This window comes from Microtus pennsylvanicus, chromosome 8, assembly GCF_037038515.1.
Source record: "Microtus pennsylvanicus isolate mMicPen1 chromosome 8, mMicPen1.hap1, whole genome shotgun sequence".
Taxonomy (NCBI): Eukaryota; Metazoa; Chordata; class Mammalia; order Rodentia; family Cricetidae; genus Microtus; species Microtus pennsylvanicus.
Window position 1 is genome coordinate 8,154,612 of NC_134586.1, and position 27,476 is coordinate 8,182,087.

General features: G+C 40.0%; 2 protein-coding genes across 2 annotated transcripts in view; one reads left to right on the plus strand and one right to left on the minus strand.

Moving 5' to 3' along the window:
* The window catches only part of Slco1b3 (solute carrier organic anion transporter family member 1B3), a 1,042,880-nt gene that overhangs the window by 717,930 nt on the left and 297,474 nt on the right, over nt 1-27,476 (minus strand). The window lies entirely within an intron of this gene.
* Nucleotides 1-27,476, plus strand: part of LOC142855851 (solute carrier organic anion transporter family member 1A5-like) — a 69,645-nt gene that overhangs the window by 14,234 nt on the left and 27,935 nt on the right. The window contains exons 6-9 of the mRNA XM_075982378.1: nt 3,473-3,579; nt 7,646-7,792; nt 23,830-23,928; nt 25,835-26,056. Coding sequence (XP_075838493.1) covers nt 3,473-3,579; nt 7,646-7,792; nt 23,830-23,928; nt 25,835-26,056 — 575 coding nt within the window. The remainder of the gene's footprint in view (nt 1-3,472; nt 3,580-7,645; nt 7,793-23,829; nt 23,929-25,834; nt 26,057-27,476) is intronic.

Here is a 27,476-nt window from a genome sequence, read left to right on the forward strand (position 1 = left end):
AGGACACCTCTCTACCTTTCCTCTGAGGTAACATCTTTTTATTTTCTCAAGACCTCTTTTTCTATGTGATTCTCTCCTTCTGTATGTGTGCCTCTGGCTTCTTCAAGTGTAGCTTTTGTTTGTCTTTGACTTACTGTAATAGTGTCTCCCATAGATGACATTTCATTATTTGTAAATACTTAAGAAAGAATAACAACAGAGAGCTAAATAGAAATGTAAAGAGAGAGGGGCCCTTTGTTTGTCCCGGCCACCCACCTAGCTTACACCCAATATAACCACACAGAAATTGTATTAATTAAATTCCTGGTTGGCCATTAGTTCTAACTTCTTATTGGCTAACTCTTACATATTTGATTAACCCATCTCCTTTAATCTGTGTATTGCCACATGGCAGTGGCTTACAAGAGATTCTATCTAGCATCCATCTAAGGCAGAGGATCCATGGCTTCTCTGTGACTCTGCCCTTCTTCCTCCCAGCATTCAATTCTGTTTTCTCTGCCTATCTAAGATCCACCCTATCAACTAGGCCAAGAAAGTTTCTTTATTCATTAACCAATGAAAGCAATACATGAACAGAAAAACCTCCTACACCATAGAAATTCTGTATAAAGAATAGACTTGGTTAATGTGAGTTGTTTGTCTTTTTCAGTAGGATGAGTCAACCAGTGATTGAGACGGGAATGATTGGTGATTGAGCTGGACTGGGTGGTGACTGATCTGGACTGAATGATGACTGATCTAGACTGAGTGGTGATTGAGATGGACTGGGTTCTATCTGAGTTGGACTGGCTGGTGAGTGAGATGGACCAGCTGATGTTAATCCTTCTCAGAAACATGTGCAAATTATGATCCTAGGCAGAAATTCTTTGCACTTTCTAAATATATAGAAACTTGGCTATCAGCTAGAAAGGAAGGGGAGCAGCATCTTTTGGTGCATGGAGTTTTAAAACGAAATGATTCTTCTTTTTGTCCTCTGTGTCCCCATTGTAGCAGTGTGGATCTTTTCCTACCTTTTAACCTTTCCATTTGGAGAGCTGGAGGATGAACATGAGGATCTTGAAATTCCTTATGTACACCGTACCCCTCACTTTAGACTTTGCTTCAAGTACTCAGCTGGGCCCTGAGTTTGGAGTCTCTTCATGCAGTTTTCAGTAGAGACCTGAAATATTCCCTATTGTTCCCTGAAGCATAATAGTTATATTTCCCTTGCGCTCTCATTCAGGGGCCTTTCTTACATCCATATCTCAATCACAAGATTATTGAGCTTAAGTGACCACATTTTTAATCCCTCAATAAGACTTTTTTAAAATTTTCTTTTCACCTATTTTGTTCTGGTGAAGGAGTGTGTGTGCTTTCATATGAGGTCAGGAAACAACTCTCAGGAGTAGTGTCTCTCTGCCTACTCTGTGGGACCTGACATGCAATCTAGGTTGTCAGGCTTGCACACAGGCATCTGTACCCACAAAGGTATCTGGTATTTCACAAGTCATATATAAATATATTTTATTTTTTGAAAGACAATCTCATGTAGCTCGGGTTGGCCTTGAATGTACTCTGTATTTGAGGACAATCATGAACTTCTTTTCTTTTTTATTCAATCTCCTGAGTGCTAGAATTATAGGCCTGATCCATCATGCTTGGTTTTATTGAGTGCTTAGGATTAAACCCAGGATTGGTGTTTGCCAGGCACTAATGTACTAATTGAACTACATCCTCATCTCTAGATTTCTCTATCTGCGAGGAAATTGCCATTCCCCTTTTTCATTCTGACCTTTTTTCTGCCCTTTTATTGTCAGTTAAGAATAAATAGATGTTGAGCATACACCCTTACATAAATTGGATAATGAATAAAATGAAGGATATTTTTGCCTCTCAGTGTTTTTGCGGAGAATTGAAAGTATGCACATGGAATTAAAATTGTTTTTTACCTTCTATTTTATTCAAATTAATGTCAAGAAAATTTTGACTATTATTAAACTTTACCATCTTCTGCCAATGGTGATAATTCTTTGAAGCTGACCTGTCCTCACTGGGTCATGAGAAAGGAGACACAGTCTCCTGTCCACACTTCATTGGCAAGCTCTGTGGGGACATCCAGGCAGCAGGTCTTGGGAGTAGCTGGTATGACTTCTGTGCTATAGTATGCAGCTTAAAATTTAGAATGTTGAACACTTATATCTAAATAAATAAATAAAAAGAAACAAAGGTAATCCAGCATGCATACAATCAGAAGAGTCTTAGCTGGACACATTCTCCTCTGCTCTGCAGTCTGTCATTTTCTGACCAAAGTACATTAGCACGTTTTCTTTCTCATGACACGGCCTTGCCACTAGATGGAGTCTGTCACCTCTTGTGACACATGAACTCTTTTTCCTGTTGAAATTAATGAGTACCTTGTGAGAATGATTGTTGGAATTCTCAGAAAATGAGAATACGACCACAGCTCAGAAAATGCAGAGCAACTCTCTTGATTTGTGCCATTGTTTTTTGTCTCTCTTAAGCTTTTATCTTCTCAATGATACTTTAGTGAGTCTCTTTCTCTTTCTTGCTTTTGTTCTTTATCTCTCCTCACTGATTTCTAGGAAACAGTCATTTAGAAATCACAGAGGGTTGGTATTAGAGAACCTGAATGTTATGTCACCTACATGTAGAGGCTTGAGAGCTAACTATAAAGAATGGGCACTTTTTTTGGTGATACACAATTTCTTTTGATGATATTTATTATTTAAATATGTAATTATATAAAATTAATTAACTATAACTAAATATTAATAAATATTTATTATTTTTATTCATTCAAGTTTTTAAAATTGGGTTCTGCTTTTTGTTTGCTTGTTTGTTTATATCATTTTTTGTTTTTATTTCAGATAGGCTCTTGTGAAGCCCAATCTCACCTCAAACTAGTTACATAGCTGAGGGGGACCTTGAGCCTCAACCTCTCCAGTGCTAGGATGGCAGGCAAGGACCAGCACTCCCTGATGATGCATTATGGAATTCAGCCCTGCAACTACATGCACACCTTCATGATACAGATTTCTGTTTCTATTTATTTGTGTGTGTATGTGTGTGTGTGTGAGTGTGTGTGAGTGTGTGTGTGTGTGTGTGTGTGTGTGTGCGTGTGTGTGTGCGTGTGTGTGTGTGTGCCTGTGTATATGTGTCTGTGGAGGCCTGGTGGGTGTAGGTATTCACATGTAGAGATTAGAGGACCACTTTATGGAGTCACTCCTCTTCCTCCACCTTTATGTGATTTCCAGGACTGAGCTCAGGTCATCAGGCTCTGCAGAGAGTTCTTTTCCTGCTGAGTCATCTCCCTGGCCCAGCAATGGGATTCATGATGGTCAGAATGACTGCTGTGAACACATGTCTGCACGGCTTCTAGATACTGTGTTTTTAGGAAAGCAGGAGTCAATGAATTGTAGATGCTCTCATTGCCCTCAAGTCCTCATGGTGAATATTTTCTGTGTCCATACAGATACGAATATGAGAAAATAATCTCACCGTCAAGTAACTTGTCTTCAAACAGCTTCTTGTGTTTGGGAAACAGAAGTGCGACATTAACAACAATACCAGAACCAGAAGGTGATTAGTACTTCTTATTGCTTTCTTCTCAGAGACTCAGGCACAGAACACTCTTTTATCAAGGACTTTGAATGTGATACTGGGTTTAGTAGGCAACTAAGACAAATGAATAATCTTTATTTCCCTCTTCATAGAAGGGAGCTGTGCAATAACATGAAATATTCTGCTCCCTGAGTTTGAATATATTCAATAAGACTCCTTTGTTTCTTAATGTGAGTATTTTAAAAATAAGCAAAATATATCTACTCCAACACCATTGTAGAATTAGTCCCACAAGGGAAAATGACTTATAAGGACAAATCTAGACTTATGATGTGATCTATGTGATTCGTCTAGTATGGTTTCCTGTTGCTGTAATAAAACATAGACTAAATCCAAGAAAGGTAGGAAAGAGGTTATATAGATTACAAATTGTACCCAATCATGAGGGAACATGGGGGGAGAGAACAAAGCAGAGAGCACTAAGGAGTGCCTCATACTGGTTAGGTCCTCTGGCTTGTTCAGCTTCCTCTCTCATATAGCCTAGACCCAGGTACCCAAGGATGGTGCGACCCACAGTGTTCTATGAATTCTTATATTAATTAGCCAGGAAGAAAATGCCTCATACACATGTCCACAGGCCAATGGAGGCAGTTTTTCAATTAAGATACTTTCTTTCAGGTATATCTGGACTTGTGTCAAGTTGATAAAAACTAGCCATCACAGTTATTATACTATAAGATATACAGACAGAAACTTTCCCAGATCTGTACTGCATGCCTGACGCACCATGGAAAAGCAGGTGCATAGTCACTGTTCACAATTAACTGATTACACAGTAACTTGTCTTTTAGTTTCCTTTTCTCTCTTTAAGAGAAGCTTGGCTTTACAGTTCAACCAAACAGTAGTGGTTCCCTTACTTCCTATGGGCTCATTCACTGTGGTCCTGGCTCCTGCCATTTATAAGTTAGTTGTATTAATAATTTTCACATCACTGTGATCAAAATCCCAAACAACTCAAGGAAGGACAAGTTTGTTTTAACTTACTGTTTTGGAGGGTTCATTCCATGGTCACTTTGTCCCATGTTTATGTGTAGAATATCATGGTGAGATGAGCTTTTGTTCATGCTGTTCTTCACTTCATGGTGGGTAGGAAGAATGGTAAACAAGATACAGGAATTGGTGAGATATAATCTCTGTAGACATACCATCATGATGACCAACTTCTTTCAATTAACACCACTTGTTACCTGTCAGTACTTCTCAATACTGCCAGTCTTAAGACTCCATCAACATATTTTATGACTCTTTTAACAGATCAATCCAATGATTATGTCAGTGCATGGTGACTGGTCTCTATACATGCCCCACAAACATAGCCAAATGCCATATTAAAATATTTATTGCATGTACTATTTTCTTTTTTTTTCTTTTGGTAGATTACCCTGGGCAAGGGACCTTATACACAGAAGACTATGTTTGTGTTTATGATGCTAAAGCAGTAGTTTTCAATCTTCCTAATGCTCAACACTTTAATTGTGAGGACCATGAATAATAAAATTATTTTGTTACTCCTTCATTTTGTATATCCATGTTATCAAGTAGTCTTCAACCCTGTGAAAGGATCATCCCCAAAATAGTCACAACCCACAGGTGGAAAGCCTAAGTGTAGGAGGAAGGGCGCTTGTTTGTCATGGCTGCCCAGAACTGAAATAATCACACAGAAACCATATTCACTAAAACACTGCTTGGCCCATTAGCTCTAGCTTCTTATTGGCTAACTCTTATAAAAATTTAACCCATTTTTGTTAAGATGGATATTGCCATATGGCAATGGCTTACCGGCAAAGATTCGGCATGTCTGACTGTGGCAGCTCCATGGTGTCTCTCTGACTCCACCCTTCTTTTGTCCAGCATTCAGTCCAGTTCTCCCCACCTACCTAAGTTCTGCCCTATCAACAGGCCAAGGCAGTTTCTTTATTCATTAATGGTAATGACAGCACACAGAGGGGACTCCCATATCACCAGAGGAATGAGAATCAATCATGGCAGGGAAAGTGGCAGTGGGAGCCTGAAATTCTGAAATTAGGAGCTCACATCTCAACTATAAATGTAAGGGAGGGGGAAAAAACTGGAAGTAGAGTCAGGCTCCAAGCTCTTTAAGGCTATCTCCAGTGACATTCTTCCTCCACCTCCCCAAATAGCACTTACTGGAGACTAAGTATTTAATATTCGAGCCTCTAAAGGGGGACATTTCCATTTAGAGGTCCGTAGCATGCTTACAGAGAGCCTGATTTGTTCCCAACAATGACAACATATTTTTCTCAAACCCCTGTCAACCTAGTTCTGGGGAATTGGGTGCCTTCTTCTGTCCTTCTTGGGCATCTGCACAAACATGGTGCACACATGCTCTTTAAGGTAACACATTTTAAAGAGTATTTTTAAAGTCACATATGCCAAAATGTAGTGATGTAAATGAAGGCAGACAGAAATTATATTAAAATATTCAGCTTTAATTAGGAAAAGACTTACAGAACCCGAGGTTCCAGTGGAGAACAGGAAAGCAGAAGGGAAGGGGGGAAGCACACCAGTAATATTTATTAGTAAAATAAAATATCCTCAGGGGACCCCGCCCTACAATTAAGGTGATTGGCTGAGGCTACCCCTACACTAAAAGACTCAACACATCTCATGGACACATAGTCTGATACTGTCTCAGCAGGATTGCCTCAGGCCAAAACTTCTCCCTTGTAAGCTAGATCCATGCCACAGAATTTGCAGCAGTCTCCAGGGTTAGAATGTTGTAACACGAGGACCTGCTTGTTGGGGTTTTTTTGGTCCTGCCTGGTTTCTGTTCTCCCACCAGGTCCCACAGGCATTAATCACACAGAGGTCATGTCACTGCTCCCAGGGATTCTGTGGAGATCAAAATAATTTGAGAGTCAAAGAGCAGACATCTCTGAAGCTCTGAGCTAGAATTCCTTGTAAGCAAAGCAAGGTGAAATAGTGACCTCAATGCTTGCTCATTTTCATCTCCTGAACTGACCTTTGGAAATCCATCAATTGTGTTCCTTGCATTTTGGTGGATAAATTAAAATCTTCCATGTTTAATGCCCCAGGAAATCACTTGAGTCTCCAAAGTCTGATACTTTTAGTTCTGCCCTATAAGATGATTGAGAGTCATTCTGTGATCTGTAGACTGAAATCATCATGCTTATCAAAGAAAAGAATTTGAATACATAGAAATAGAAATGGATTTTACTTTAATCAAGAATAAATAAGAGTTAGACCTCAGGACCCAACTGTGCTTAGGATATTTATGGGCATTCACTGATCAATCCAAAGAGAGAGTACTTTGTCTACTTCCCTAAAAACACCAAGTTGAGCTTCCCTACAGAGTGGCAGTTCATTTAGCTTAAGTGTGGAAGGTGCATGCAATTACTCAATGATTTCACCTTTGACCTTTCCTGTCCATTTGGCCTTGTTTATGTTATCCCAGTGTTAAACAATTGTGGGAGTATTATGTTGACAGTAAAAGATAAGATCTATAGGGAAAATATGTCTATTCTTCAGGTAAATATTTATTTTTTACAAAGTAATTGAGGCTATGGGGAATTCAAACTTCCATCAATATTCTCTCTGTATTATATCAGTACAACATGAATTGTTAGACATAAGCACATGTGTGCTTCTTTTTCAACTCTCAAAGTTGTGGAGAAATTATGCAGTGTACATATTAACTAACTGGGTCTACTAGTTGGTGGAAAACTGAGTGAACAAAATCTCGGTTTTATTGCTTGCTTATTTTTTTGTTGTAAATTCTTATAACCAATATGTTGTCACTAAACACTGAATGGGGAAGAGATGTAAAGTCATCTCTCCTGTAAAGTGGTAATTAGCATAGATAAGTATTCTTTTAAAATATAAAATAGGGGTGACTCAATGATTCATTGCTAGCATAGTTATATAAGTTACTTGATGGTCATCATAGGCTTTTGGCCTCAAGAAACAAAGATAAATTTGAATTAACTGTCAGTAACACTTGGCTGTCAAAATGCTCATGTAATTTTCTGTTGTTTTAATGTAGACTGTGAAAAAGAAATTAAATCCTTAATGTGGATATATGTACTGGTAGGAAATCTTATTCGTGGAATTGGTGAAACTCCCATCGTGCCCTTGGGCATTTCTTACATAGAAGATTTTGCCAAACCTGAAAACACCCCTTTATACATTGGTAAGTTTGAAAATCAGACTTGGGATCATTTTTAACAAAGCTAGTTCTGGGAAGGTTGAAAATGGTTATTGATTTGAAATCTGTGGTTTCCAGAACCATGAACAGAGTGCTATGGCATCATTGGCTGTAAAAGTTGTCATTGGGGGAATTAAGCAGCAGTTCCAACCGAGCAGCTTCAGCAAGCACCTTCTCACATTGGAGATCCTTCTTATCTGCTGATCCTACAGTCCTCTGATGCTACCACACTAACTCTAAACCCTTAGAGATTCACCAATATTTCCTGAAAAATGTTCTTAGATACAATGGTTTGTTTTCTATTTTTCTGCTTAGTTTGTCATTCTTTCCTCTATAAGTTACTACAAATTCATTATTGGTCATTTTATGTCTGTAGTATTTTAAAACGGCTTTGCTTTTTCTCTCTCCTTCTGTCTCTCTGTCTCTCTCTGTGTTTCTGTCTCTGTCTCTCTCTCTCTGTGTATGTGTATATGTGTGTGTGTGCATTTTCTTGGCAGTATGGTGGTCATAATACAGTTATCAAGATTTGGACTTGAGACTGAACTCTGATCCTTGGGCAAGGTTTAGTGGACAAATGCTTTTACCTGTTGAGCCTTCTGCCTGACTCTAGTGTTTTTCTTTGTTGCCTTCTTGTAAACATTCTTACAGGAAAAGCCTTACCAAACCCTGTTTCCATCATGTCTACCATGTTCACCAAATGAGTTTCTATTTACTGTCTGCTCTCTTTTAGTTCTTGAGGTTCTGCACCCTGCCTCTCTATGAAGTTGTAAACCGCCTTGGCAGGTCACTGAGTCTAGGGATTGTAACCCGCCTGGCAGTTAGTAATTCCAGGGTCCCGGAGAGGCACTATCTGGAAGATATGGGCGGGAAAAGAGGAAGGAGGCCAAGCAGGGTTCTTGTCAAAGCCTCCGTTTATTAGAGTATGGTTACAGCTTATATAGGATGAGGAATTTGAGGGGGGGGCAGGGGCTCTTGCCGCGTGGTCCACGTTGGTCACGTAGGCCAGGAGGTTACTCGGTCAGGTCATGATTCCTCGGCCAGGAAGTCACAAGTTGACACACCTAGTTCTCTAGGTAATTAGAGTGTGGGGCAGGTTCCGCTAACAGATAGCTCTCTATTAACAGATAATTGGGTGTGGGGTAGGCTCTGTCAATAGAACAATTGTTAGGGTGTGGAACTCTTTGGAAACTCCTCAGAGCTATGGTTCCTGAAATGATTTTTAGGGGGAGATGGCTCCTGACATAAATGATTTTTAGGGGGAGATGGCTTCTGACATATCCCCCTTCCTTTTATAAAGGCAGGCAGCTATCAAGTGGAGGGCACCAGATCAGAGTCTAACCATGGTGTCAGATCTAAAGGAGAAGGGACTGGGAAAAGGAGGGACACTCCTCTCGAGTAGTGGAGCAATTTACCTCTCCTGGGAACAGAGGGGTGCTTTATGAGTCTTAGGTCGAGTGGGGACCAGGTCTTTTTCCCCCTTACCCGTCCTCGGGTTCCCAGGACCCTGTCTTAGGTTTGGGGAGGTCTTGCCACAAGTCGCCCGTCCTTGGAGCTCCTCAAATAAAGGGTATCTAGCAAGACCTAAAGTAAGCAGGTCTTTGACCACAGGGTTCCCTGTCTTAGGCCATGTGGAGGGCGATTCTCGTCCTGACAACATGCCATGTTAAGCCAGCCTCTATAGCCTCTGTATGGTGTGCTGTTCAGGTGAGAACTCCACACTATCTCTCGTCGTTGGGCCCCTGCATCTATCATTAATGAAAAGACTGCGAGGAGCTCCACAAATTAAAAATATTACGTATAAGTTGAGTAAGGATATAATTTGGGCACCAATAACTTCATCTCCAGACAAGAAGAAAGGGCATTTTCCAAACCCAGTATTCACCTTTTAGTCTGGCCTAAGGTATATCTAATATTCTTTTTTAAAAAAATGCTGCAAGATCCCCGAGGCAGTAGGCAGCAGAAATGCTGTAGGTCCCAAATGGTGGTAGCGGGCCATGTGGTGGCAGGCAGCGGGCCCTGGGAGCACCCAGTCCCAGGCAGAGATGGCTGCTGGTCTCAGAGCAGTGGTGGCGGGCCATGTGGCAGCAGGCAGTGGGCCCCAGGCAGAGACTGCTACTGGTCCCTGAGCAATGGCTGGTCCCAGGCAGGGAAACACATGGTGGGCAGGCAGAAGACAGAAGCATGGTTAGACACGACATGCAGGGTGAGGTTGAATGTTTATTCAGAGGGTTATGGAGGAGGAAAGGTGAAGGGGGGACAGAGAGAGAGGGAGGGAGAGAGAGAGAGAGAGAGAGAGAGAGAGAGAGAGAGAGAGAGAGAAAAGGAGAGACAGAGAGAACACGTGCACACGCCAAGAAAACAGAAGAGGAAGGGGCAAGATGGGAGCGGGCAGGTCAGAGGTAATGGGAGTGGGCGTGGCTTGTCCCTTAAAGGGACGGGAAAGCAAAACATTCCCAGGTCTTCCTTAAAATAAAAAGCAGGAGACCAGACACCACAGCCCAAAGGAACTGGGGCGGTGAACTCTCAAGACTGCTTCCGGCTGATTGTGGGCATTGTCTTTTGGGGGGGCACGAGAGAAGGCTGGGTGCTGGTCACATCCTGTCATAGCTGCTCTCTTTGCTTTAGACCTGTGTCTGTGGCACAAAAAACAAAGTTAAATTAAGGAAAAAAATTTTAGGACCAGCGAATTGAGGGGGTATCTGACCTGTTTAAGATGGATTTCTTAATTCAGCTCCCTGGAACTCACAAGAACTCCTTGGGTTTGTGAAAACAGAAGTTTTAGACATATAATGACTGTGGCATAAGAGATAAATTTGATTGGAAATTTGTTTGGTGAGGTCACCTTGCAAAACCTCAACCTGGCGAAACCTCTCAACTGTCAAACTGTCAGAGATCTTTGAGAAGGATAAGATTTTAATTGAGTTACTGATTAAAAAATGATAGAGAACTTACTTGGTTGGCACCCAGAGCTACTCTTTTTTGGGTCCTCCGTGGTCGCTGAAGGTTGCACTTGACCTTTGCTGTTTAGGGCAGGGTCTGCCAGGCTGCAGAAGACCCTGTGGGCTAAGAAATCTGTAGGAAGACAGGCCTACCTTGACCTGAGCAGCTAGGCTGTCGATTCTAGCAATTCTGTCCACATCTAGAGGTCTTTACTTTAGACGAAAGGCAGGTTTGCCCAATGGTCAGCGCTCTGCAGTCAAAGCGAAATGCAGAAGGATGTTGTTCTGCGTGTGTCTGTCTTCTGTCTTCTTTGGACGGAGCAGAGAGCTGCTGCTAGGAGCCAACCTGTCTCTTTTTTTGTTGTTGTGAAAAGTTTTTTAATAATTAAATACTTAAATACCACATTCCCTAGATCTCTGAGCAGTTGAGGGCTGTTTATCAGGTATAACTATAGTATAGAATTTGTTTGGAAATTTGGGTCTGAGCTTGACTGCACTGGCTCTCAACAGGTAAGATTTACATTTGTAAAAAGGCAGAGTGAGGGAAAAAAAACTGCTTGTAATATAAGGTTAGTGGCAGAACTGACAATGGTAGAGAACAGCTTAAAGGTACATACCAGTTTAAAATATATGTACTATTACGTATAGAAGAGTGAACAGGAATTGGGCAATGTGGATGACTCTGATGGGCTTTATCAGAGGCGTGACATTGTTCAAAATATATGTAACAGAGTTAATAGGAGGATTTTAGTGAAAACTGGGTGAGAAGGCAGGGTAAAACTGGGAGTAAAACCAGGAGAGTGCAGTCAAGATGGTAGAAAAAAGTCACCTGACCCATCTGGCCCTCAGCCAAGATGGCGACCACCACGTGTAGTATGCACTGTTGGAGAGCTGCCATGCCATAACAAAGGCCACAGAGGGGAAGGGCAAAAGGCTGGAACCAAAAAAAATGGCCATTTAAATTTTTTTAAGGTAGTTGGGGTCATTTTGGACAGAGACTGATAAGTGTGAGGCATTTAAAGCATAAGGCCAGAGTGATAGGTCTGGATGGCTTGGCTCCCACGATCAAGGCCATGAAAACACCCGCAAAAACCGTGGCACCTCAAGCCTACAATGAGAACGGCTCCCTGTTAAGGCAAGGTGCAGATGGCACGAACACCTAGGCCCTGTGAACAGGCGTCTGAGCTCACAAGGGGGGTGCTATAACCTGGCTGAATCTACTCGAGCCTCCAACGAGAGAGGGATTCCCAGGCAGGAGGGATTCAGCCAAGGTCAGGCCGCACCGTAGCGGTGTGCTGCACTGTAGCGACAGTCATGACAACAAGAAGGAAGAAAAGAAGTGAAAAGAGAAAAAGTGGGAGAACTGGAGACCCCGGGCCTCCAGGCGCAGGTGAGCTGAGGGGCTGGCTAAGGCCACGCCATCCTAGGCATGGGCTTAGCACAGGAGTCAAGCCAAATTGAATGCCAGCGAAGGGAACAACCGAAGCCCTGAAAGCCCGCGGTTGGAGGTCCCCCCATCCCTAAAATCTGTAAAGGGTTGCTGGGAGCTCAACGGTCAATCACTTGGGTTAAAAGAGATGGTTAAGCTGGCCGAGATGGGGACACTCACGATTAGTTGATTTGTTGTTTGGAGGAGCTGTGTTCAGGCAGATGGAACTCGTGGGTCATTGTAGAGAAGGTCCTCGAGTCCTGATTCTGCCCCAGGAGGGAGCTCAGAGTCCCAGACGGCGCCTAAAGCCAGAACTCTGGCCCCAGGGGGAAGTCCGGGGCGGGCAAATCATCCAAGTCACGGCACCAATAATATTCTTTTTTTAAAAAAATGCTGCAAGATCCCAGAGGCAGTAGGCAGCAGAAATGCTGTAGGTCCCAAATGGTGGTAGCGGGCCATGTGGTGGCAGGCAGCAGGCTCTGGGAGCAGCCAGTCCCAGGCAGAAATGGCTGCTGGTCCAGGAGCAGTGGCCTGAGCGGTGGTGGCAAGCCATGTGGCGGCAGACAGCGGTTCCTGGGAGCAGCCAGTCCCAGGCAGAGATGGCTGCTGGTCTCAGAGCAGTGGTGGCGGGTCGTGTGGCAGCAGGCATTGGGCCCCAGGTAGAGACGGCTGCTGGTCCCTGAGCAATGGCTGGTCCCAGGCAGGGAGATACATGGCGGGCAGGCAGAAGACAGAAACATGGGTAGACATGACATGCAGGGTGAGGTTGAATGTTTATTCAGGGGCTTATGGAGGAGGAAGGGTGAAGGGGGGACAGAGAGAGAGAGAGAGATAAAAGGAGAGACAGAGAGAACACGTGCGCACGCCAAGAAAACAGAAGAGGAAGGGGCAAGATGGGAGCGGGCAGGTCAGAGGTAATGGGAGTGGGCGTGGCTTGTCCCTTAAAGGGACAGGAAAGCACAACAATATCCTCCTTTCTACTCCAACATGAAATTACGAGTGCTGCCTGCCAAAAATTAGGGCAGTGTAGAGGGATCAAAATCTAAAATTTTTAACATATGCATTAAACCCAAACACTTTACAGTGTGTGTCAAACGTTTCCCAACATCTAGAAGCAGTTACAAATATCATTAGGTCAATTTTAGTAAGAGTACAATGACATACATTGTTGTTATTAAATACTACCAGTTCCAGTCTCTGGGCAACAGTTAAAACCCCAATATTCCCCCTTCTTAAGTGAAGAGGGGTTAATATTTTAATTAAAATGAGTTTTGTGTCCCAAAGATTAAAATAGATGTTTAGTCTGCACCTTAGCTCCAAAGCAAACAGAGTTTAAACTGCAGATGCAGCTCAGCATTTGTGCTTTAGGGCAGGTGGGATTCCTGAGTGAGGCAAGCTGGATTCAGCTACCTGAAGCACATCTTAGCAATTATTTCAGCCTCGTTCTTTGAACTTTCTGGAGGCAGAATGACACCCTGTAGAGTGGCATTGCAGGTCCTGTTATCAGGCACTACTCTCCTTGGGGGCAAGGAAGGCCGGACCAAGGACTTCTCCCCAATCTCATCTGGAACTCCTCTGTGGGATGTCTGCAACCATCATCAGGTCCAGATTTTATTTCCTTTCTGTGAAAAAAGCATAAACATATCCTTGACCCCAAATATATATAGGTCGGGTTTTTTCATAATGCAGTGCAAGGGCTATTTTACCTTGCCTTAGTAAAGCTTGGTGTCATCATGTCAGATCTGTTTGCATCAAGATCTGTTTGCAACTTTTATAAGTTGTTTTCAATGAGCCTTGTTATGCTCCACATTTTTTTTATTAGCCATATATGCAGTTCTTCCCTTGGAAGAGCCATTTGTAAAATTTAGCATAAAATCCTTTAAGGGGAAAAAAAAAGAAAAAAAAATCCTATAAGGGATTTTTAGCTATAACATTATAAAAATACAGGTGTGTGAATTGTAGCAATGATCTGGGAAAAGATTATTGTTTTTGGCCTTTGAATCGAGCAAACATAATTGTCCAGGAATCGATCTTAAAATTATCAATGAATCTATTATTTAGTATAAGAAACATTGATCATAGTCAATATTTTGTCAAACCATCTTCCAGATTTTATCCTGTCCTTTTGTACCAGACAGGCTACTGTTTTAATATCTTAACTGGCAAAACTGAGAAGGTTTAGCCATAAACAGCATTTTGTTTTTCTATAAAACTGTTGTAGAATAAGTTTGTACTTAATACATGTATTCTCCATAGCTGTAATATATTGTATTTATACATTATTGCATACTTTACCTGTTGATTTATATTTTACCTGTTTGAGTATCTGTTAGGCAGCTGTTTTAAGCTCTTTATTGGAAACTGTTTTTTGTAAGAATTTTTCCTAGCGGCTCAAGGTCTCCCATAAGAATATTATAACTAGAGCTTTAACCATTGAATATCTAATTAAAAGTTTATAAGCTATCCTCCTCGTAAGTGGCAAGTCTGCCTCGCAGATAGGAAAATGGAAAAAGGAAGCACTTTAACTAATGATTTAGGCCTTATTAGACACCAACATGTAGAAAAATAAAAATAGATCCATATCCATCTCCATGTACAAAACTTAAGTTTAAATGAGTCAAAGGCCTCAGCATATAAAAATTATGTTGAACCTCACAGAGAAAAAATTTTTGAAGTACATTTTGCCACATCTCAAATACAGCCTCAGTGGCACAAACATTGGGAAAAACCATAAATTAGATCTCCTAAATTGAGAACGTTTTGCATAATAAGACTATAGAGTGGGAAAAGATCTTTACTTATCATAAACCCATTCAAAAATATATGAAGAACTCGGGAAATTAGTTATTAAAAATTATCCAATAAAAATATTTGTTACAGACCTAAACTGAAAACTCTCAGACGAACTTAAAAATGCCTGAGAGACATTTAAAAAAATGTTTAAACATAACATCCTTTAGCCGTCAGAGAAATGCAAATTAAAATTCTGAGGTTTTATCTTATCTTTGTAAAAATGACCAAGATTAAAAATTACTGCTAACAATTTATGCTTAAGAAAATGTGGGTAAAGAAAAAACTCCATTGCTGGAAGTGTAAACTGACAGTCACCTTTGGATCACATATAGTATTGAAAATCCTGGATAAACCAGACTCTCCCAGCAGGAAGAGAAGAATCAAAAATCCAGGACCAGCAGGTTCAGTGCCCCTGCACCAGGAACTAGCTGAAGACAAAGTTAGACTGTAATCTTGAAAAACAGGTTTTCCAGCTGCAATTATCACAGTACTGTTTTAGGAACTAGCTGATTACGACCCAAGGAGTGGTCCCGAGAGGCAGGGAGCAGCGCCCCCGCGACCATCACTGGGTTTTTGGAATTCTTTTTTTTTTTTTTTTTTGGTTTTTTGAGACAGGGTTTCTCTGTGGCTTTGGAGCCTGTCCTGGAACTAGCTCTGTAGACCAGGCTGGTCTCGAACTCACAGAGGAATTTTTTATGACCCTCCTGGACCAGTGGGCTGTGGCCTCTTTCCTCAAAAATTTTTTGTCCCGGTCACCCAGGGTCGAACTCCTCCCCCATGTGGGCCAGAAGCCTCGGCCCCAGTGTATGGTCCGCTGTCTCATCTCATCAAAGCCCCATGTGATTGCAGCAAGGCCCATCTCCGCGAGCCATGGGGGGGCACGCCATCCTGAGACCCAAGTGAGAGTCTCCCCAGCATTAGGGGGCCCCCATTATGGCTATTTTTTTTAATTAGGCAAATATCTACCTTAAAACTTAGCAATACCCCCTTTGGGCCTAAATACAAAGTTGTTTAACCATAAGATCATGTGCTCAGCTATGCTTACAGCAGAACTACTTTATCATAGCCAGAATCTGAGAACCCAAATGTACCTCTTTTACAGCTAGGATAAATGAGACATCATCCTTTTAAAATATCCATGAATATCATAAAATATTTTGGAGTAACTCTAAGCAAGTAGGACAGAAGTTTGAGTCCCGTCATCTCTGCTTGTGAAGGCAGAAATGTTTTTTTTTATTTTTAACCATTATCACTTGTTAGATTATAACTCTGGCCCTTGATAAATTTAATTAAGAGGCCTGAGTCTCAGCAGTCCATCCTGAAGCAACACCTGGCAGCAGGAAAGGAACACACACTGAGTCAATACAACTCCCACCCAAGAGCGGGCTGTACAATTGGAAAAACTTGTATGATAAGAACTTTTAATCTTTTAAGAAAACATTTAAGACATTAGAAAATAAAAGGATCTCCTATTTTCTTGGGAGAGTAGAAGAAACACAGCAAAAATGACAATATCATTCCCTTCATTTAAACGCCTCAACCTCTACAGATTTGTTGTATTTTCATAGTTTTAATAACTATCAAATATGATTCTTTTGTTTGTACTATGTGATAATACCTTTAAAAATTATATGCATCTCCCAGGAAAGAGTCCATTTAATGTATACCTTTTACATTTTCTCTTAAATTATCTTTGTTTATTAAGAATAATTTACTTGTGCTCTTAAGTCAATCCATCTGTAGTTGATTATTAGTCCATAACTGTGTATATAGAGATATTTTTAAATTAGTATATACATATTACTTAAAATAAACAAATGAACAATAATAAATATGCATAAGAGAATACAGGAATTGGGTTAGAATTAATCAAGATTAATTCAATTAAAAATAACATCACTGGAGACTTATTAATTTTGCACTAAGTTTTTCTTATAAAACTAGTTATCTTTTTAGATACCTTCATGACTATTGAAGAAATAATAATACACGAACTTTTGTGCAATAAATTTTTAGAATATGGATCTTTTTCTCAAAGAGTCATGACTCATGTGTCTTGGAACACAAATATCTTAGTTTTATAAATCAATATCTATTTAAAGATACAAACATTATATATGAATGTTTAAATATAGTCAATTAGCTATAAAAAATTAGAAATATAGCTTCCCTGTGGCTCTGTAGCACAAGAGATATAGAAGCCAAATGTTAAAAGTGAGAGTTATCTATGTTAGACAACAAGTTAAATCAAGAATAAATGGCATTTCTTTGGGAAGACATGTATGTACTGAAAATCCATAAAGTAGCACACTGGCAGATTCTTCTCCCTAGGGAAACAGTTTCTCCATGGGAGTAAAGTGAACAATAAACAAAGTTTGGAGAAGGTGTTAGGAGGAAGCAGACAGATGATGAGTTGGCCAACAATAAGTTATGAGAATAAAATCAAAACTGGAAAAAGTGATCCATGATGGAGGTCACTGGTGCCAAGATAGTATCTTAGACTTTGGAAAGAAACATCTGAGCACAATGAGAGTTGAGAAGTCAAGACACATGGTAAAGGGCAGGGAGGAAGAATGGAGGTTGAAGATCTTGTAGGAATGTAGCTATGGGGCATCAAACAGCAAGGAGTGTTTGACAGAATTAAAAAAAAAAGAAGACTGGTATTGAGAGATCAGTCAAATATAGGAGGATTAACCCATAGAACCACAGGGAAAGAGGAAAACCAAAGTGTAAAGTATGGAAATGTAGGGAAGCTGAAGTTCATATCTGGTTTTTCTGTGAGTAGGGATGGCTCAGAAATATGTTGGAAGATGCTGTTGGTGGAATCAAAGAAACGGGTGAAATTGAAAGAGACAAAGAACATGAAAATAATAATAAGAAAAGAAAGATGATGAGAAAAACATCAAAGAGAAGTGCCATTATGAGGACACATTCTCTCTTTGGAAGGAAGTTTTAAGTGAAGGCCTTTGATGAAGACACATTAAAAGAAATCCATCACAGTTTTTGAGATGATGTTAGTTTCAATTCTCTTTCTGTGAGGAAATGCAAGCTTGGAGAGAGGATTTATAATTTATTTGGCTTTTAATTCCATCACAAGAGTGAAGTCACAGTAGCAGGATTTTGAATCCACTAGTCACAACTACAAGAGCAGAGATAGTAAATCTATGCATGCTTATGTCTTTGTTTGTATGGTTGTGTTCACCACCTTTTCCACACTTACACAGCTGATGACTTGTTATGGAAGTTTCTGCCTTGCCTGGTTTCTGTCTTCCCACCAGGTCCTACAGCCATTTAGGTCTCAAAGAAATCACACAGAAAGTCTGTATGAATTATAAACTGATTGGTCGCTTAGCTCAGGCTTCTTATTAACTCTTATAACTTATATTAACCCATTGATTTTATCTATGTTAGCCACATGGCTCGGTACCCTTTTTTGACAGAGCAGGTCATATCTTGCTCCTTCCTTCTTTGTCTGGTCAGGACTGGAGAGGAATGGGCTTCCTCCTTCCCAGAATACTCCTGTTCTCACTGCCCTGCCTCTACTTCCTTTCTAGTTGTCCTCCCTATACTTACTGCCTGGCTACTGGCCAATCAGCATTTATTTAAAACATAATTGACAGAATACAGAATCGTCCTACTCCATTTCCCCCTCTTTTTTTAAAAGAAAACAAAAGCATCCATTGTCCTTTTTTTGGGAATATAGGCATAGTTTTCCAGGCTACTTCCTGCTGGTTGGGGGTGCTGATAATCTTATGGGGACCTAAAGAAAATTTACATTTATGATGAAGTCCTGACTGGAGTATCCTATGAGTCTTGATCATTTCAGGCACTAGTGTTGAGCCTGTTATTGATGTAGAACTCTGACATCCAGGCCATCGGTTACTACCAGAGATTTCTCAGGTGGTCTTCCTTAATCAAACTTGATTTTTCTTAACTCAGAATGAATCCACAGCCTCGCATTTCCTGTGGAAAAAAAGAAAAATCTCGTCTCCAAAGTAACATATCTTTTGACTTCAATTTTGAAGTCAAGGTAATTTCAAAATACCTAACTTGGATTAATTTAGTGGCATTTATAAGCAAGCATGTTTTAGCAGCTGTTGCTCCTTTTTCATCATCCAAACGATTCAAAGAGAACATAATAACATACAGTATCAAGATTCTCTGTATATTTTTCATTTTTATGTGGCTTTATTTTAACCTCTATTTCTCATATCTTTACTTTTTGGGACAGGGTTTCTTTGTATCTTTGTCCTGGAACTAACTCTGTAGATCAGTCTGTGATTGAACTCACAGATATCCACCTGTCTCTAACTCCCAAGTGCTGGGATTAAAGGCATATGCCACCACACCTTGAATTCACAGAGATTTGTTTGCCTCTGCCTCCCAAGTGTTGGGATTAAAGGCGTGTGCCACCATACCAGTGTCTGTCTCAGGTAGGATATCCATGGCGTCTGCCACCCTGCCCTTCTTCCCAGCATTCAGTTCTGTCTATTCCACCTACCTAAGTTCTGTCTTATCAACTAGGCCAAGGCAGTTTCCCTATTCATTACCCAATGAAAGCAACACACAAACTGAAGGAACTCTTACACCATTTCCCCTTTTCTGTTTAAACAGAAAGGAAGACTTTAACATGTAACAGGTATCAAGCAAGGATTACAGTTACAATATTTATATCTATTTTATCTTTTATCATAACAAAGGAAAACTATAACTATATATTTTTCAACTCTATCAAAGACATTAGTAGAATATAATATTACCTATGTAAACTGGAAGTGTATTATAAACAACTTCTAAAACTCTAGAATTGACAGAGACATCTCACTGCCTGCAAGTCACCCAAAGCTCTTCTGTACTGTTGGGGCATCTATCTTCAGCTTACAAACCCATAGTATCCAGCAGATATTTCCATGAAGCAGGAAATTTTAATGACAGTTTAGTAACTTTCTTCTGTGTCTTACAAACACTTTTATGAAACAGGAATCCTGAAGGATCGTCTTACCTCTAGGCAAGTTCAGCAGTCATCTCTCTGTGGGTTCTTCATGTCTAGTTTATGTATCCATCCAGGCAAGAACAGTTTCTTGCCCAAATGGCTAACCAACTCCATACGGAGACTCTTTGATGCCCATCTTCCTCAGGAAGTAGCTTGGTACTGCCAGGAGCAGATGAATCTCATTGTCATGAAAAGCCCTAAATTATTAAAACATTATAAATTCTGTAGTCATTGAAAGTTATGAAGAATGCCTATCTAACTGAAATATATCTCTATATATCTAGAAAATCTAACTAACATGACTACAGCTTGTCTATTATTGATGATTATCCATTAACAACTATATTTTCTAATTATACTTTACATTTTTACATGACCTACACAATTACAATACCTTAATCAAGAACAGAAATATAAATATAACAAAATTGACCTAAAATTTATATCAATAAAGCAAAATCCATACCAATGCAAATTATTCATATTGAGATCATATCCCCCTTTAAGTGTAAATAAACAGTTATAAACAATATTTGGGAATATGAATGTAATTACTTTTCTCCAACCTTCTTCCTGCAGTATGGGAGTGCTATTGTGCTAGGTTCATCTCAGTCAGCAGTTTGGTGAAGCATTTCCTTTGTGGGGGTGCTCACTGTGACCTTTCAAAAGGACTAGGTCCATGAAACCATATTTGTATGGAGGCATTCCACAGGTTCTCATCTTCTGTGAAAACAAAAGAAGAACCTCTTTTCCAAAGCACCATATCTTTAGACCCAAATTCTGAAGTCAAGATACCTTTATAATATACATGTTGGTTTAGTTTAGCAGCCCATACAATTAAACGTGTTTCTTTACATAGCTCCTTCACAGTCAAAACATTCAAAAACAACACAATAACATACACAATCCAAACTCTCTGTGAATTTTCCATTTTTACATGGCTTATTTTTACTCTGTCACTTTACTCTGTCTCTTTAAAGACTTTACCCATTTTTAAAGCATTAACTTTATTTTATGACTCTATATACTATGTATTTCTCTCCCAAGTCTATGTACATTTATCCAACACTGTGACTCCTTTAGAGGTCACTCATGTCTGAATCTGACCTATTGTGAATCTATAATTGTTTACTGTTCAAAAACACTTTCTCTTAGTGCTATTAAAACGCTAAGCATTTAAGAATCTAAGCTGCAACAATCCTAGGTCAAATACAGGTTTCTGCCTGCTTGCCCCACCCAGCCCAGCATGATGGAGCCTCTCATGTCTCTGAGCCATGTGCACTGCTAGCATTGCAGAGCCACTTGTGCCTCTGGGTTACTTGTGCCTCTGAGCTGTGCACAGTGCCCCCTTCCAGGCATAGAGTGAGTCCAGTTGCCATCAAACAAACAGTAGCACTTTACTCAAAAAACCCATCCAAATGCTCTGTTTCCCACAAGAGCCAGAGGTCATGCTAGCAGCATAGCCCAGAAAGCAGGCATTTCAAAACTCTCATGGCTTTTTTTTTCTGGCTACAGCTGAGTCAGGAAAATCTCTCTTAAAGCAGCTGTGTCAAGCCACCAGCAAACAGAAAGAAATTATGTTAAACTCTATTGTTTTTGAAGCTCTCTCAAATTTTATGTGGATTTAGTTGACCATGTGAGCACCACTCTGCAACAGGAGTAGTGGGCTGCTTGTCATCCTGGCCACCTGGCTATTTAACACCCAAAATAATTACACAGAAAATATATTCATTAAAACACTGCATGGCCCATTAGCTCTAGCTTCTTATTAGCTAATTCTTAGATCTTAATTTAGCCAATTTCTGTGAATCTGTGTATCACCATGTGACTGTGGCTTACCAGCAAGTTTCTAACCAGCATCCACTTCAGGTGGGAGATCAATGCCATCTGCTACTCTGCCCTTCTTCCCAGCATTCAGTTCTGTCTACTCTGCCTACCTAAGTTCTGTCCTATCAACTAGGCCAAGGCAGTTTCTTTATTCATTACCCAATGAAAGCAACACACAAACAGAAGAAACTTCTACACCAATGACTCCGTGCCTAGGGAATGGTGGTGCCCACTTTGGGCTGGGTCTTCTCATATCAATTAACTTAATTAAGTCAGTCTTCTATAGACATGTCTACAGGCAAACCCAGTATAGACAATATCTCATTAAGACTCTCTTCTAGAGAGTTCTAAGTTGTATCAATTTAGATTGTTATCAAAGATAACAATCAGAGTCCCTTTGAAAACATGGCTATTGAAGTATCAAAAGGCACTTGCTAACACCATGGCTTTGATGGGACTGTGTGTGATAGTGCAGCCTTTGACCTTAACTCAGAATAAACGAGAATTTGGAATGTGGCTTTAAGTAACAAAACTGTGTCAATCAGCTTTTTATAACTTTAATAATCCTCTGATATGTAGAAAGTTTAGATATGTAGAAATCTGCTTGATATGTAGAAAGGATTACTTTGGCTCAAAGCTCCGGAAGTTTTGGTCTACGTCATTGGATTGTGTGGTTTAGAAGCCTGCCATGAGGCAGTTCATTATGACAGAAAAATGGGTGGAGTGAAATCATTCATCCTGAAACTGGGAAGCAAAGTTGAATGAGGAAAAGGCAATGGTTGTACTCCAGATGACCTGAAGACCCAATACCATGTTGGGCCTCAGTAGGGTCCCATAAGACTCCAGAGGTGCCTCCTGTGAAACAAATCTGTCACACATGAGCTTTTGGGAAACATTCTATATTAAAACAATGGGGGATTCCTTTTTAATATTATAGAAACCAGTGCATGTACATGCAATACTCATAAGTACATGCAACATATATATGTACATATACATACAAAGTTTAATTTTTCATATGTTAAATATATAAGAATATTTGAAGTAGTAGGGTATAACTCAGTTGTAGAGCACTTCTCTGTTGACAGAGGCTTCTGTCCTGCCCAGTTCTGCTGCCATTTGGTGGTGCGGGAGAATTGTCTGTATTCTGTCAATCATGTTATAAATAAACACTGATTGGCCAGGCAAGAAATACAGGCAGGAAAACCAGACAGGATGTAGAAATGATGTAATGAGTACAGTAGAATTCTGGAAAGGAGGAAGTTGATTCCTCCCACTCCTGCCCAGACCACCAAAGCAGCAATATGTGATATGCCCCACTGAAAAAAGGTACTGAGCCACATGGCTAAAATAGATCAGAAAAATGGGTTCATCAAGATGTGAGAATTAGCCAGAGAGAGGCTAGAGCTAATGGGCCAATCAGCTTATAATTTATGGAGACCTATGTGTGATTTTCTTTGGGGCTAAACAGTTGTGGGGTACCAGTGGGCAAGAAACCCAAACAAGCAGGCCTGACCCTCCATGTTACAATTTGGTCTCAAAGAAACACACAAAGATTACATTAATTATAAAATGGTTGGCCTATTAACTCAAGCTATTTATTAATTAACTTATACATCCTAAATTACCCCATAATTTTTGTCTGTGTTAGCTTTGTGGTTGGTAAATTTTATCAGTGAGGCATTTTCGCCTTTCTTCCTCTTTGTATGGGTAACGACTGTGGATTGAGCCATTCCTCTTCCCAGAATTATCCTATTCTGGTCAACCTGTGTATACATTGTGCCTGGTCACCCCACTTAGACTTCTTGACTAGCTACCGGCCAATCCATGTTTTATTAAAGCAATATAAGTGACAAATCTTTACAGGGTACAAGACCATTGTCCCATAGTACTTACCAATTTTGCCAGATTTTTTAACAAGCTCTACAAAGGAAGGAAAATAAATCTAATGTTAGAAATGATTCAATCTCAAGGCTTCATTTTATTGTGCAAGCAAACTCTTTGTATGTTTGTGTAACATCCTATTTTTGTTTACTTCCAGGGATTTTAGAAGCAGGAAACATGGTTGGCCCTTTTATTGGACTTTTGTTTGCATCTTTCTGTGCAAATATCTATGTAGACATTGGGTCTGTGAATACAGGTAAAATACATTTTATCTATATAGTATAGTCTCTAGAGTGTAGGAGACTGCTCCAGATTGCTATACTGCTGCCTCCTTTGATCCTTAGACATATTATCACTGCTTACAGTCTGCAGACCAAAAAGGAACAGAGGTAAGGATAAAATATCACCTTCTAATCAAGAATCCACCATTCTCCCACCACACTGCAGCCACACCTTTGGTATCAGAGGATTTGCTCACATAGATTTTTCTCAATGAGTCAGTCACTGTGGATAATGAAAGAGATCTTTCTGTTATGTCATAAGCACCAATTTAAAAGGTTTTATATAGAAGATTCATTAACGGATAGAAAATATATTGTACAAGGGGCCTAGCCCCAGAAGTACAGAGAAACTGCAGGGGAGATATAAAGGAGGTGAACTATGGGACATATGCACAGACACCCATGGGCACTTAATCTGAGGGCCAAAGCTTAGTTTTTTGTTTTTCTCTCTGCTGGTTGCTCTTACTCAGTTCTATGTCTGCTCAATTCTTTTACCCCATTATTTTTCTTTAACTTCCTTTTCCAGTTGTTCTCCTGCTGTATCTTCCCTTAAGAAGAAACTCATGCCTAACTTTGGATTCAGGGACATAATTATTTTCTTTAATCATCTGATTTGACACAGGAAGAATTGGTGGGTCTATATTGCATGAAGCTTTCCTGCTCTTATTTTCCTTCTCATGCAAATCTCTTATCTAACAAAAAGCAAGGTAACTACTAGACTATATTTGCTCTTTTTGTATGTTTTATTGGAGCAACTGGCAGAATAACTTAAATCATGTCTCTAATCATGTTTACTAATAGTCCTAACTACCTGCATCTTTTACACAAACTCAGGAAGGCAATCAAATCATTGATTGAACTCAGCACCATTACTCTTTTGAAAATCATCTTTTTATTATCTACAAATGAATTGACCAGTGAGGAGTGGGATATTTTTTTTTTAAGAAACAAACACAGTATACTAGTTACAATGAAGTTCCTTCATACAAATTATACCATGCCAAATACAGCAGAAACATGGCAGCAGCAAACATAATGAAGCACAGAAAATAAATTTGGCATTCTGCAAACAAACTTAGGGGCTCTGCCTCTCCAGTATGTACCCAGGTAGCTTTGTCGTCCTCTGGGCTGTATTTCATAAGATTCATTTCTGTCTTTCTGTCTGCTGCTTCTATGACATGACCTCTGGCAATATATCACCATGTATGTCAATATCAAACTTGTTAAGTTTCTTAATGAATACACAAAACAAAAATAATGCATGTCATGTGATGTTTTATTACCTTAATTTTTGTACATGTGTATGTGTACTATGTACATGGGTGCCTGCTGAGTTTGGAAAAGAGTTACAGATGTTTTAAAATCACAATTACAGGCAATAGTAAGTTTCCATGAGTGTGGTGGGAATAGAACTCAGAGCATCTTCAAGAGCAGCAATAACTCTTAGTCATTGAATTTTCTCTCCACTTCGCTTTTTCACTCAATGTGATGCTTTGAGAGATGAACACATCAGGTTCAAACTGGTTCCTTAAATGTCTCAAATCATTCTTATGTCATTTTGAAATGAAGTTTTAACTACAACGTTTATAGAAAGCCAGAACCTATCTTTCTTAGATAATTTTATCTCCACCCAATTGTTCAAACTCAGACAGTTTTTCTACAGGTCTGAATTTACCCAAAGGGGTGGAAGATATTTGTAATCATAGCATTTAGGAGTAGAGGCAGGGACCACAGTAAATAACCTCAACAAGAACAAATGTGAATAATTTACAAACAATGCACAAATGTTGTGTTAGATGGGATTATGATTCTTAACAATTTTCTACAATTTACAATGGAAAGAATGAATCAAGCTAACAAAATATCTGTATTTCTCCACAGATGACCTGACCATAACTCCCACTGATATGCGCTGGGTCGGTGCTTGGTGGCTCGGCTTTTTGATCTTTGCAGGAGTGAATGTTCTGATCAGCATCCCCTTTTTCTTTCTTCCAAAAACACTCCCAAAGGAAGGACTAGAGGATAATGCAGATGTGACTAACAGCAACAAAGAAGAGAAACACCAAGGAAAAGCCAAAAAGGAAAAACGTGGAATCACTAAAGGCAAGCAGACAAACCTTAACCCCTGTATTTGGTTTAGATGGGTCTGCAGGTAGTGGAGTATGTGTCTGCTGTGCTGAGTTGAGATGCTTTGTCACTAAGGGTCCCTACTCAGATGTGTTAAACTTCTTCCCAAGTTACTGCTTGGATTACAATTCACATAATTTGTAAATGATGCATTTTAGATTATAATTTATAAAAAATTTATCATTCCGGACACTCAATGAGCAAATATATTTTTCCCACCTGTTTTGAAAAGTCTATTTTATAGAAAATATTGTTTTAAGTTAAAAAACAATGACCAAAAATTTAAGGTGAAAACAATGGGAGAGAATTACCTGTACTAAGGTAACACCATAAATTGATAAGAAAAATGACAGTTTAGCTATGAGCGTGCTTGAAGTTAAGATTGGAGGAGAAATCCTGAGAGGTGGCATAATCTTCTGTATTTGAAGGTGTGTGATAGATTACCTGAGAACTGTTCCCCAAGGAACAGACTGTTCAAAAACAAGCAGAAATGTTATCAACCTCTGGTGCAGAGCAGTGGTGCACCTGTGAGAAGCTGAGTGGTCAACACTGCCCATTCCTGTATGTATGTATGTATGTATGTATGTATGTATGTATGTATTTATGTATGAATCAGTCTTTTCTTATATTACATACAAATCTCAGTTTCCAATCCCTCCTCTCCTCCTCCTCCCTTGATCTCTATTCTTTTTTTTATTTTTTTTATTTATTAAAGATTTCTGCCTCCTCCCCGCCACCGCCTCCCATTTCCCTCTCCATCCCCAGATCAAGTCCCCCTCCCTCGTCTGCCCAAAGAGCAATCAGGGTTCCCTGCCCTGTGGGAAGTCCAAGGACAACCCACCTCCATCCAGGTCTAGTAAGGTGAGCATCCAAACTGCCTAGGCTCCCACAAAGCCAGTACGTGCAGTAAGATCAAAAACCCATTGCCATTGTTCTTGAGTTCTCAGTAGTCCTCATTGTCCACTATGTTCAGCGAGTCTGGTTTTATCCCATGATTTTTCAGACCCGGGCCAGCTGGCCTTGGTGAGTTCCCGATAGAACAGCCCCATTGTTTCAGTATGTGGGTGCACCCCTCGCAGTCCTGAGTTCCTTGCTCGTGCTCTCTCTCCATCTGCTCCTGTTTTGGACCTTGAGATTTCAGTCCGGTGCTCCAATGTGGGTCTCTGTTTCTGTCTCCTTTCACCGCCTGGTGAAGGTTAATATTCAGGAGGATGCCTATATGTTTTTCTTTGGGTTCACCTTTTTATTTAGCTTCTCTAGGATCACGAATTATAGGCTCAATGTCCTTTATTTATGGCTAGAAACCAAATATGAGTGAGTACATCCCATGTTCCTCTTTTTGGGTCTGGCTTACCTCACTAAGGATAGTGCTTTCTATTTCCGTCCATTTGTATGC